At 39.2% G+C, this 13,356-nt stretch overlaps 1 protein-coding gene and 1 pseudogene across 2 annotated transcripts in view; one reads left to right on the top strand and one right to left on the bottom strand.

Annotated features, from left to right (window-relative positions):
• ITFG1 (integrin alpha FG-GAP repeat containing 1) overlaps nucleotides 1-13,356 on the top strand; it is a 302,922-nt gene that overhangs the window by 126,374 nt on the left and 163,192 nt on the right. For both annotated transcript variants that reach the window (XM_053582100.1, XM_053582101.1), the window contains exon 8: nucleotides 3,720-3,801. In XM_053582100.1, the coding sequence (XP_053438075.1) occupies nucleotides 3,720-3,801 (82 nt within the window). The remainder of the gene's footprint in view (nucleotides 1-3,719; nucleotides 3,802-13,356) is intronic.
• On the bottom strand, nucleotides 6,322-6,979 carry LOC128579876 (small nuclear ribonucleoprotein-associated protein B-like; annotated as a pseudogene).

Raw genomic sequence — 13,356 nt, 5'->3', positions numbered from 1 at the left:
CTAGAACCCTGCAGAGAGATAATACATTTAACTTCTTCTGACAACTGAAACAGAAATCCAGAGCAATAATTGACTGTCCCAAAGTGGCACAACTTATCGATGAAAGGATGGAGCCCCTGTGTTGACAAAAAAAGTCCTAAACTCTAAAATAATTTAAAGAAGATTATTTTCAGGCAAATGTGTGTGACCAGCCTGGATCACGTGGCCTCGAGAGGTCCTGAGAAAATGTGACCAGTATAGCTAGGTTACAGGTTGACTTTATACATTCATGCAAATGGGTTTCACATGAGATTGTTTGTAAGTCAGAATATGGAGGTTTGGCCCAAAAAGGTTTGTCATGGCAGGGGAGCTCATAGGTTTAAAATGGGTTTAAAGAATCTTTGTTTTGCCTTTCATTGATGAAATGAAGCTTTGTCTTAAGAGCTTGGAATGTTTTAACTTAAAATAAGGATGTTTGTTAATCAAAGAAACCCAAAGGACATTCATGAAAACTTGAGCAATCTGTTAAGTAAATTGATGGCTGCAGTTGTGGTTTAAGCTTTGCCTTCCTTAGGTCTGTTAATGGTTTAGTATCTCAATGTTGAAAGACTATCTCCAAAAAGGAGAGGGGATGACAAGGTGTGTCTGACCTCCCTTCTTATGGCTAGTAACTCAGGGTTTTTCTGGGGTCCCCTTGACCAAGAGGGTGCTCCATGAAGTCAGCTGGGGGTTGTGATTTTTATTTTAGCTCACATCTGACTCCTTTCCACCAGACCATTCTCTCAGTGTATGTTCAGAGTGAAAGGGAGTATTGATAACATGTTAGTCTTCACACATTAATAGCTATGGAGCGTTGTCAACAGAAAGGGAGCCAAACTCTAAAATAACTTGCAGGGGTTGGGTTTATTCTGAGCTGAATTTGAGGACCATAGCCCAGAGCCATGTTCATGAAGCCTTGAGCAAGTGGACTCACAATGGTTGGGTTACAGTTTTGTTTTACACATTTCAGAGAGATAGGAATTACATGTAAAGTTGTGAATCAGTATGTGGAAGGCAGGTGTGTTGATTTGGAACCCAAATGGGGGAATCTCTCAAAGGGGGCCAGGCTTGCAGGTTGTAAGTTTAAAGATTTTTCGATTTGTAATTGGTTAAAGAAATTAAGCTTTGTCTAAAGACTTGGGCTTTGTTTAAGTGAAGATCAGGAAGTCAGTTAATCAGAGACAAGCTACTGGCCATATATTTGCTCTATAAATTGAGGACCTGCAGGTTTGCTTTGCATAGCCTGAGGCCTGTTAATGATTCACAAAGGATGTCTCCAAGAAGGTAAGAGGCCGCAGTGAGGTGAGCCTAGCCTCTCTTCCAATGGCTGGCAGCTGTTTCAGGGTATTCATTTGGTCAGAGGGGGTCCCTTCAGTCAGCCAGTTTGGGTGAGCCTTAAGATTATATTTTAGTTCATAGCAACAGCTTCTTTGAAAATAAATGTAGTCATGCACTATTTTAAAATGTGTTATTTAATGAGAATAATAACATATTTGATGTAATTTATTGCATCATTTTCATCAAATGCTAAACGTGTGACACAAATCTGAATGGAAATTAAGTTATGGAGGTTTGTGTTGCCAAACGGAGAACAAGCAATGATAATGGCAGGAAATCTGTCTGAATAAAGAGCTGCCCGCTGCCCTAGAGGAAGCCAGTGCACTCTCAGCAGAGAGAGAGAGAGCATGATTCCACATAGCTCTCAGGGGGGAAGTAGGGGGATGTATCAAATCTGCCTCATCAAGAATTTGGAGATCACAAGGCGAGTTGAGTCAGTTCCTTGGTGTGGGCTGCTACCTCAGAAAACTTAAAACCAAAGTTTGTTGATACCTTATCCAAATACAAATTAGGCATTTCTAGCCTATCTGCATATTCAGCAGGTAGTCCAGATATAAATTACAACAAATTTCATTCTGTCTATAAACTTAGCAGAGAAAATGAAAAGATCTTACCTGCTAATGCCCTGCACACCTTTACATGGAGGAGTGTTATATGCTTCCCTGTGAAGTGAGGCTCTTGGTTTCCTCAACACCTGCAGGGGTGTTTAGTGAGATGTGTGGCTGTGGAGAGAGACTCCGTGGACATGTGCCTACAGGACGGCTGTCGGTGCTGCAGCCAGAGGAAGGTGTCCAAAGGATGGCCTGCTGTCAAGTCCTGTTTTCAAAGTATGGAAAAAGAAGAATCTGAATCTAATTTGGACAAACATTGAGGATGGGAAGGAACAAAAGGGTTACAGTACAAGAGAAATATATATGCATATATGTATGTATGTGTGTATGTATATATATATGCTTTTTATATAGAATTGCTTGATCTTTCAAGAAGCTATAAGGAACATACAAAAGGATAAACTGTGGTGATACCTGTGGCTCAAAGGAGTAGGGCACCAGTCTCATATGCCGGAGGTGGTGGGTTCAAACCCAGCCCCAGCCAGAAACTGAAGAAAAAAAAAAGGATAAATTACATTATTTGATGTTATGTGTAAGTTGCACTGCATTATTTGATGTTATGTGTAAGTTGCACTGAAAACTCACACAGCAAGAAAATGACTCATCGTTTCGGAAGAAGGCTGCTCTAGAACTCAAAAAATGTCATTAGCAAAGGACAGCTACATTAAACAGGACTTTCTCAATTTCTTTGTTAGAGCTATAACTTTTCCGGAATCCAATTTTGATTTTACAAGTTCAAATTCCCTCTGTGGTTTAAAAGAGGTTTAACCTGAAAGAGGTTTACCTGAAAGAGGTTTAACATACAGTGACATTCATTGTGCTTCAGGTTGTTTAAAAATGATACTTTAGCGACGGATAGCTTCTATGAAGAGTTTAGATACAAAGCACCTGACTGATAAACAGCTGGTGTACCAAAACAAGCCTGTAGATAAAAAGTGGAATGGACGTTTTTGGAGAGCTAGAAACAAATTCCTAAAAGTCGAAAAACCTTCTCTTGCTGGTAAGCAAAAATCCTATGTAAGCCGTGCTGAGATGTTCTTGTTGAGAGGCTATTTAGATTGATGTCATCACACTGGACTGACACCAGGAGTCACTGTAAAGTCAGTAGGGCTTGATTAGGACCATAGCTGCAAGTCAAAGAGAGCTTTATGTTGACTGTGTTCAGTTTTACCACTACATTAAAAATAAAGCAGGCCATCCTAAAGGCTGCAGGAAGTTTGGAGAAGTATAATTGGAAAAGAAAACAGAAAGAATGAAAATATTCTTTTTACTATATGATGAGACAGAAAGAAACATTCCATTGTTTATAAAATGCAATATCTGGTTAGTTGATTTTATTGTACTTCCATCCTTTTAAAAGTTTTATTTTTTGTTTGTCAATACAGGACAATGTAAGTTACAAAATGTAAATATTTAATAAAATTTTAGAAGTTAATTAACTGCTGTATCAGAGGACAGAAGTACGTAAAATTGTTATATACTTCTCATACATTATTTATTTAGTTCAGTCACTTTTAACCAGTCCTGTTGTTTTGTTTAAACAATTGCATTTATGTAAATGAAAAATAAACAATACAAACCATATACTTTTGAGTAAAAAAGTAAAGTGGAAGAGGGGATTGTAATAATTTTTATGCAATACAACAAAAGCCTTGAATTATTTATTTCCTGGTTCAGTTAAAATGCTTTGTTTCACACTTGACAAATAAATGAATTATAATGGTCTAATTCAAAGACTTCTTCATTTAACAGGATGGAAACTTCTCTGTCCATAGTGTATTGAAAAAACCTCAAAATATGTTGGTGGTCGGACAATCAGCATTTGCAGACTTTGGTAAGATTCCTTTGCCTTTCACATTCTCCCGTGTTCTGACTTAGTTATTATAAAATTATAGCAGAAAATAACTTTGATGTCTTGAGAACTGTTATTGCTTCAGAAGATGCCTGTACAAGACACCTGCTCAACTCCTTAATAAAATAAGGAGGAATGGGTGGCATGTGTGTTTAAAAACAGTTTGAACTTAACCTTGTTACAGGACACGCAAAACAAAGATTTCTGCTGAGAAAACCCGTGTTCTCAGAGAATATCAAGTGCTAGTTACCACGAATTCTTCATGTCTGTTGAACAAATAGAATTGACATAGTTTTACCTCCTGAAACCAATATTAAAAAGCATTTTTTAGTTATGTCTTAATTCCAAAGAAGGGTAGCATCTATTATGAATTTCTGTATTCCATAGGGTTCTACACAGTTAATCAAATTCACCTTGTAAATCATATGAGCCATGTATGAAAATTTAAATTTTATACTGATAATCAAAGGTTCATATTCCCTCTTATAAAAGAACTTTAAAAATCAAATACTGGCCAGACACAGTAGCTCACGCTGGTAATCCTAGCACTCTGGGTGGTTAAGGCAGGTGGATTGCTTGAGCTCAGGACTTTGAGATCAGCCTGAGGAAGAGTGAGACCCCATTTCTACTAAATAATAGAAAAAATGAGGCAAGAGCATAGCTTGAGCCCAGAAGGTTGAGGTCACTGTGAGCTATGATGTCATGGTACTCTACCAAGGGCAACAAAGTGAGACTTTGTCTTAATGAATAAATAAATAAATAATGCTCTCCAATATTTAATGTTTATAATCCAAAAGAGGCTTGTGTAGAACGTCTGAAGGTTATGTCTTCTGAACTCAGGCTTATTGTATGCATCATTTAAGGTTGTCTTTTGTTCCAGAGTCTACATTAATAATATACTTTTTTGTTTATTTCTTACAGTTGGAAATTGACACTTGTTTATTAAATAGCCTTACTACTTTCATTAAAAAGAGACTCTGAGCTCCAATTGAGTCATCAATAAAAAAGAAAAATGTTTGAGGTTTCAGATATTCTGTCTTAAGTGTACTGCTCTATCATTGTCCTTATCAGAGAATGTCTTGAGACAGATGTGTTATGGTCCATCATTTCACTTCTAAGAAACCTGGTTGACAGCGTCCTTTCAGGTCTGTCTGTGCAAGTTTCAGCTTGTTTGCCTTCTCCTTGTTGCTGGAAGGGCTTCACTTGTTTCCATTCATGCAGATTTTTTTTTTTTTTTTTTTTTTTGTGGTTTTTGGCCGGGGCTGGGTTTGAACCCACCACCTCTGGCATATGGGACTGGCGCCCTACTCCTTGAGCCACAGGCGCCATCCCATGCAGATTTTTTTTATTTCTTGATTTTTGTATCTCAAAACATTGGTAGTAGCCCATGTGCAAATACCAAGTACTTCAGTTTGTCCTAAGATGGGCAAATTAGATGTGTGTACTGGATTTAAGGAATTTGACATTATTTGAATGAAAAATGTACAGACTCAGTTCAATTAGAATGTTCAGAATATTTACTCTTTACAAGGTATAGCAATCAGTTTTTCTTCCATTTACTTTCCTTCCTGTTTTATGATGATTTATACTGTGCATAAGGTGTTGATTAATGTATTCAAAAAATAATTTTTGAGTGCCTATTGTTTGGACTGGCTCTACTCAAGATGCTTGGCATACAGCCGAACATGACGCGTCCAGAACCCTGGTCTCATGGAGTTTAAATTCTATGGAGAGTGGAAAGATAAAACATGCAAATTAGTAAGGAATTTCTACAATGGTAAGAGCTTTGAGAAGACTAAACAAAGTACTGTGATAGGAGGTGAGGAAGCTATTCTCAGTAGCTGGTTGGCGATCACGTTTAATCCAGACTCTGGTAGAGGTCATGGAGGAGAGGCTCCGTGCAGAGGGAGGGAACCCCCAAGTGAGGCGACCAGAAGAGGCAGGTGCTTATCCAGGTTCACTGGGGACTGTGCACAAGGTAAGGAGTCCAAGTCTTATTCTAAATTAATTGGAAGCTTCAAGGAGGTTAGTTAAGAGGGGATGCAGTTAAGCAGGCTAAAGCTGTGATGACTTGGACCAGGCAATCCCCAGGAAATGGAGAGAAGTAGTCCTGTTCAGGACATATTAAGGACAAAGTCAATAGTACATGCTTGTAGGTCATATGTTGGCGGGAAGAAAAAAAAAGAAGAGAAATTTCAAGATTTTTGACTTTAACAACTGTCTTTTTTTTATATACATATTCTCTTAAGAGTTTATTATAAACCAGTTTCATAGGCCAAATAGGAAATGAAAGGACTATGTACAGCCGATGGGAAACAGGCAGGGAGCTGAGGAGGCCATGCTGAGTCTGGGCCTCGGTGGGTGCATTCCTGGGGAGGGGCTTGTAAGGGATACCAGACAATCTGGTGAGACTTCTGAACAGCTGCATAAGGTGGTAATGTGCTCCTGAGGAATCAAGCCCATACCTCTGTGGAGCTACTTCTATAAGTCTGTGGCCAAGGGTCAAAGAAGGCCTCGCATCCCCGGGGGAGGAGGCCGCATCCCTGGAGAGAGCATGCCTACTGGAGTCCTTCGTCCAGGAAGAATCCCTATTGGGGAACCTATGGGAGGCCTTATACTAGGAGGCGGGCCCATCATGCCTGGAGGGGGTGCCCCTCAGCCCATACATGGGGGGTCCCTCACAGCATGTGGGTACTGGGTTGGGGCCCCTGCAATACTAGCTGTGGCAGCAGCTGCCACAGTTCCTCTTCCTTGTGGGGTGGTCACCTGTTGGGATGGCCCACCAACCCCACGGACTGGCCCAGCAAGTCCTGCAGGAGCCTGGGGCATGAGAACCCCAGCTGGGATTCTTCCCCCAGCGGCCCCAGCAACTGGCACTCGGGCAATACCAGTGTCCTTAGGAGGATATTCCTCCACTGTCATCGAGACCAGGTTCTCCCCCTCCTAGCAGGACCAGGCCAAGGACTCGCTTCTCTCCCCTCTCTGCTTGTTTGGAGTTCTTAGGCTTGATTTTTCTGAACTCATCACAGTCACAAAGAATCAAATTCACGTGCTTATCAAAAGCCTTGAAGGTACCAGTAAAAGTGGGGCCATCTTGCAGGATGCACCTCACCCTTTAGTCAACATGCTGCAGCGTCTGGCTGCTCCTGCCCATGGTCATGGTGGTGGTTTTGATGGCTCTGATTCCCTGAACAGCTGTCTTGATGGCAGTGCCATTCAATGAGATAGGAAAGGAGTGGGAAGAGGAACTTCATCATCCTGTTGGTTAATAGTTCTTTGGGGGTGTGTGTTAAGTTTGAGATGCCTACTAGAAACGAAAACGAGATGCAAATGGGAAGTACAAACTCTGGAAAGACAGAGCTGGATATGAGCATGTCTTATATATCTTTGTTTACCTGCCTTCTAGAGGATGGGTGATGGATAAATGAAAGCATGCATGTCCAAAGCATCCCTCCTCTCTTCCCAACATAATAAATGAAACTGCATTCCAGCCAGGTGGACTCCTTGGTGTTCCTCACCAAGTCTGTCCTGAGGGCCTCTGCCCTGCTAATAGCTCTGCATGGGAGTCTCTTCCTCCAGATATGCCCCATGGCTTTCTCCTCAGTACCTGGTGGTCTGCTAAAATGTCACCCTCTCCTGGAAGCATCCCTAACAAAGTGTGAACACACACACACACCCCAGGCCCCTTTCCACTTTGTTTTCTCCATCGCACTGTCTGATCCACTCACTGGAGTCTGCTCTGTTGGTGCAGTTGGTTCACTGTCACTTCCTTGAGCCCCTAGCAGTGCCAGACACATTCTAAATACTAATGAATAATTTTGAATGAATTATTTAAATGAAAAATATGCTAATGATTTAATTGGGTATTAAGTATTCAGTGTTAACATTAAATACTTAATTGTAAAATATTATAATTAGTTTTTGAGAGTTGAGTCCAAATTTAGGACATCGTAAGTACCTTCAACTGTAATCCTAACTCAAAACTTCTGAGCATTATTCTTATGATGAATACTGATACATCATTACTTTTGCTAATTTTGATTAAAGTTAAGTGATTGAAATAAAAATTCTGAATCTCTAAAATAGATGGGTGCTGATTTTAATAGGTGACATCCTAGATTCTTATAAATTCTAATTATCAATATTCATATTTACATTTTTTAAATTACTGAATTCTGACCAGTGGACGAACATGCATGATGTGCAGTATTTATTATTAAGTGGCTTTTAAATAGACAACTGTATTTACACAGCTTAGTATTTTTATCTTGCCAACTTTGCCCTCGTATGGTTGAAGTCATAGTAACCGGTTTAAACAGTTCTCCCTCTAACTTGCTGGACCCGCATCACCCTCAGCCTCCTTGCCTCTTCCCACCAACACCAGATGGCACATCATGCACTTCTGTTAAAACTGAAATGTTCTATGTGCACACATAGCCATTCAAGACCTGAAATGGCTAAATGTTCTTAGAGCATCCTAATGTTTGTTACACTCTTTCAAACAAATAATAAACTCAACCCATTAATATTTCTTTTTCATCTCATGGCACATGGTGATATAGTACAGTAGTTGCTGTAGTGAGAGAAATTAGTCCCTAAGTTTCTATGGTGTAACAGAACTTCTGTGAGGCTCCATCTTGGTGGGTCGTAGACACCAGATATAATTCTGATAAATATTTTGAGTGGTTTTTGATTGGAAATGAAAATTTATATAAAAATTATAAAATTATTTCTTCATATTCTTGATTTGATACATACTCAGCATTTAAAGCAGACTAGGCTGTATTAGTTTCTTCTAAGAGATACAAATGTGAGGAACAACTAGGACCCTATATCCCTGAAGCTATTTTGTACAGGTTTATATTTAATAAACTCTAGACTTTCTAAGAGTGTTTTTTCCTAAAGCTATGCCTCTAACTATAACCCTAACTCAAAGCTTCTGTGCATTTAATTTTTTTAATGATGCATAGTATTATTAATGTATACTTAGCCCTTTAAAAATAGAAGTTCTTAAAAATTCTACAGGATAATGTTATGGTTTGCATTATTATTTTGCTAGTCTGTAATTAAATGGATGAAGTTTTTAATACTTTCTAATATGATCCACAACTGAATTCAAACGTTTGTCACTGGAAGCCAGCCCTAATTAACAGGATGGTGGTGGAACAAATCACAAAACCGTCCTGTTTTTGACCGCGTGCATCTCTCTGCGGTCTGATGGCAGTAGTACTGTGAAAGTGATTACTGCAGACAACTTGTCTACAGTTAGACCTTACAGATGTATAATATCTTCAAAGGATAAAAAGATTTATTTTTTATTACACCAGAGGGGGGCCCCCGGCTGCTGTCAGAGCAGTGTGGAGCCTGGTGCCGTCCTCTTCCTGCACATCCCCTGCCATTGTCATAACAGCACTGACTTCCATTTCAACCTCATTTTTTTCCATCTGCAACTCAAAGTTTTCTTTCTGTATAAATGCCTCATCCATGGATAAGCAGAATCAGTTGCACTTTATGGATGTTGGTAAATACGCAGCTTCTTAAACTTAACCTGCTAAAGACCTGAGCTAGTTATGGATTGATTGATGGGTGGATAATGGATGTATTGATGAAAGCGCCCTTTACTACTGGTCTCTTTTTCAGAGTAGTTCATTGCCTTAGCAGCTTTCACAAAGCAATTCCATTTTCCTGTTGGTTCTGTTCCACAAGAGCAAGACAGTTCCCTTTTATTCCCTGTTACACATAGAGACAAATAGACATTCTCTGTCCTTAACCTCCTCCTGCTGCTATTACCTTGCATCTGATACCTGTATGTATAGTGTGTGTGTATGTGATCAAGAGTAAGACTTATAATTTTTGTTCATTAGTAACATTAAAAGGATTGAAGAATTTCATATATTGCAAATGCTTACTGCTTTTTCATAATACCTAAGAATAGTTATTTTTTGTTAGAAACTTTTTTATAGAAGTGTTTCATATATATATATAAAATCCTTCCAAACCTCTCTGAGGTGAACAATTATTATTTATCCTCATAATACAATGTGGTGATAGGGTTTTGAGAAGTTAAGAAACTTGATGAAGGGCACACATCTAGGAAAGAAGTAGCAGAGCTGGGACATGACCCTTGGCCCTGCCTCACAAGCTATGTCCTTAAAACTATGCAACTCTTTTTCTTCAGCAGTAGTTTTTGCTTTGCTTTGCTTTGCTTCTCTTTTTTTTTGTTTTGTTTTGTTTTGTTTTGTTTTGTTTTTTCCAAGTCTCCCTTTGTCACCTCCAGTAGAATGGCATAGTGTCATAGTGCACAGCAACCTCAAACTTCTGAGTTCAAAAGATCACCTGCCTGGGCCTCCTAGGATTGCAGGCCTGAGTCCTACTACTGGACCTCAGCAGTAGTTCTGAGCAAAAGCCAGGCCCCGTCTCTACTACAAATAGAAAAACTGAGACAGGAGGATCGCTTGAGTCTGAGTTGGAGGTTGTTATGAGCTATGATGCCACAACACTCTAGATTTTGTCTCAAAAAAAAAACATGTACTCACCTTCATGGATGGCCACCAACAGTGACCTGCTGGTGTACACTGAAGCATATATTTTCATAATGAATCTTTACCTTTTGTTCCTTGCATTTCTAATAGTTTTTCTCTTATTGTTTTTTAGAATCTTTATACTACTTGGTCATTCTTCTAAGTTATTCATATCAAAAATGCAATTACATATCATGCTAGAACAGTGGTTCTCAACCTTCCTAATGCTGCCACCCTTTAATACAGTCGTGACCCCCACACATGAGGAGTGGTGTCTCGGATCCTAAGACCATTGGAAATATGTGTTTTCTGATGGTCTTAGGCGAGCCCTGTGAAAGGGGAAGGGTCATTTGACCCCCAAAGGGGTCGTGACCCACAGGTTGAGAACTGCTGCTCTGGAAAATATAATTCTTTCGGACTCTAGGAAAACACAAGACCAGGCATCAGTGATTGATTCAGTGAATGCTGATTTTTCTTGGAATAAAACAAGTTTTTCAAAAGACAAATTTCTTGTAGTTTTTTAAAAAAATTAATTGTCATATACTATTTATACATATTTAGGGACTACAATATGGTGTTTTCAATACATGTATACATTATGTAATGATTAAGTCAGGGTAATTAGCGAACCCATCACCTCAAACATCTATTATTTCTTTGTGGTGAGAACAATCGAAATTCCCTTTTTTAGCTACTTTGCAATATGCAGTGTGTTGTTGTCAGCTGTAGCCACCTTACTGTGCAGTAGAATAGCAGACCTCCCTCTGCCACCTCGCTGTAACTGTGTACCATGTGCCTGAGCTCCCCTCCCCACTGTCCTCCCTGCCACCTTCCCAGACTCTGGTAGTCACAGTATTTTTGTCTTTCTGTGACTAATTTCCCTTTACATAATGTTCCTTTTTATTACCCTAAATAACAGGATTTCATTCCTTTTTATGGCGGAATGAGAGTCCATTGTGTAGATACCACATTTTCTTTATCTGTTTTGTACATTGATGACCACTAGATCGTTTCCATATCTTGGCTATCATGAATAGTGCTGATTAAACATGGCAGTGCAAGTGTTTCTTGTAATACTGATTTTGTTTCCTTTGCTAGTAATGAGATTTACCTAATAGTGAGATTCCTGGATCATGTGGTAGTTCAGATTGTAATTTTTTGAGAAACCTCTGTACTGTTTTTCACAATGGCTATGCTAATCTACTCCCCCACCAACACTGTGAATGGGGCTCCTTACTCTCCACGTCCTCACTAACAGATGAGAACCTTTGTCTTTTTCCTACTGGCTGTTCTAACTAGAGTGGGGTAATATCTCATTGTGATTGTGATTTGAATTTCCTAAGGGTTAGTGATGTTGAGAATTTTTCATATTTATTGGCTGTGTATATGTCTTCATGTAAGGGAAATGTCTGTCCAGGATTTTGCCCTGTTTTTAATTGAACTATTTTTTGTTCTACAGTTGTTTGAGTTCCTTGTGAATTCTGGGTGTTAACTCTTTGTCAAATGTGTAGTTAGAAAATACTTTTCCTCATCTGTAAGTTGCCTCCTTACTCTGTTGACTCTCTTCTTGGCTGTGCAGAGGCTGCTAACTTGAATGTAATCCTGTGAGCCCATTTGCCTATTTACGCTTTTGTTGCCTGTGCTTATAAGATCTTATCAAAAAATCTTCGCACAGACCAATGTTACATAGCATTTCTTCTGTGTATTCTTTTAGTAGTATCATAGTTTGGGGTCTTAAATATAAGCCTTTAATTTATTTTGAGTTGACATCTATGTATGTTAAGAATCTTCCACATGGAAATATCCAGTATCCTCAGTACCATTTACTGAAGAGACTGTCCTTTCCTCAGTGTGTGTTCTTGGCACCTTTTTTCAAAAATCAGTTGGCATGTGGATTTGTATCTGGGTTCTCTGTTCTGCCTCATTAGCCTCCGTGTCTGTTCTATGTCACTATCATGCAGTCCTGGTAGTGTAATTTGAAGTCAGATATCAACAGTGTGATCCCACCAGCTTTGTTCTTTTTGCTCAGGATGGCTTTGGCTTTTCAGGGCCTTTTGTGGTTCCATCAAATTTTAGGGTTTTGGTCTTTTTGTTTTTTTTCTACCATGGTATTTTGATAGGGATTGCTTTGAACTTGTAGATCAAGTTGTATAGGATACAGCTCAGCACCCATAGCTCAGTGAGTTGGGCACCAGCCACATACACTGAGGCTGGTAGGTTCGAACCCAGCCTGGGCCTGCCAAACAAAAATGACAACTACAATCAAAAAATATCCGGCTGTTGTGGTGGGCACCTATAGTCCCAGCTACTTGGGAAGCTGAGGCAAGAGAATCGCTTAATCCCAAGAGTTTGAGGTTGCTGTGAGCTGTGACACCACGGCTCTCTACCCAGGGTGACAGTGAATCTCTATCTCAAAAAAAAAAAAAAAAGGTTATATAGTATGGGCATTTAACATTATTAATTCTTCTAATCCATGAACACAGGATGTCTCTACATTTATTTTTGCTCTCTTCAGTTACTTTAATGCTTTTGATGTTTCATACTTTTTTTTGTAAACACGTTTTACCCTCCTGGTTAAATTTATTCCTAGGTATCTTAATTTTTTTGTATCTATTATAAATGAAATTATTTTCTTTATTTCTTTTTTTAGATAGTTTACTGTATGTTGATTTTATATCCTGCACCTTTACTGAATTTGTTCATTAGTTCTCACAGGTTTTTTGGTGCCGTCTTTGGGGTTGTCTGTATATAAGATCATGTTTTCCTGCAAACAAGGACAATTTCACTTCTTACTTTTTTTTTTTTTTATCTGAGACAAAGTCTCACTCAGTCACCCTGGGAACAGTGCTATAGTGTCATCACAGCTCACAGCAACCTCCAACTCGTGAGTTCAAGCTACCCAAAGTAGCTGGGACTACAGGCGCCCACCTCAACACTCGGCTAGTTTTTTCTGTGTTTAGTAGAGTCAGGGTCTCCCTTTGCACAGGCTGGTCTCAACTCCTAAGTTCAAGCAATC

This window comes from Nycticebus coucang, chromosome 2, assembly GCF_027406575.1.
Source record: "Nycticebus coucang isolate mNycCou1 chromosome 2, mNycCou1.pri, whole genome shotgun sequence".
In the NCBI taxonomy this organism is placed as follows: domain Eukaryota; kingdom Metazoa; phylum Chordata; class Mammalia; order Primates; family Lorisidae; genus Nycticebus; species Nycticebus coucang.
This window is presented reverse-complemented; position numbering and strand designations above follow the sequence as displayed.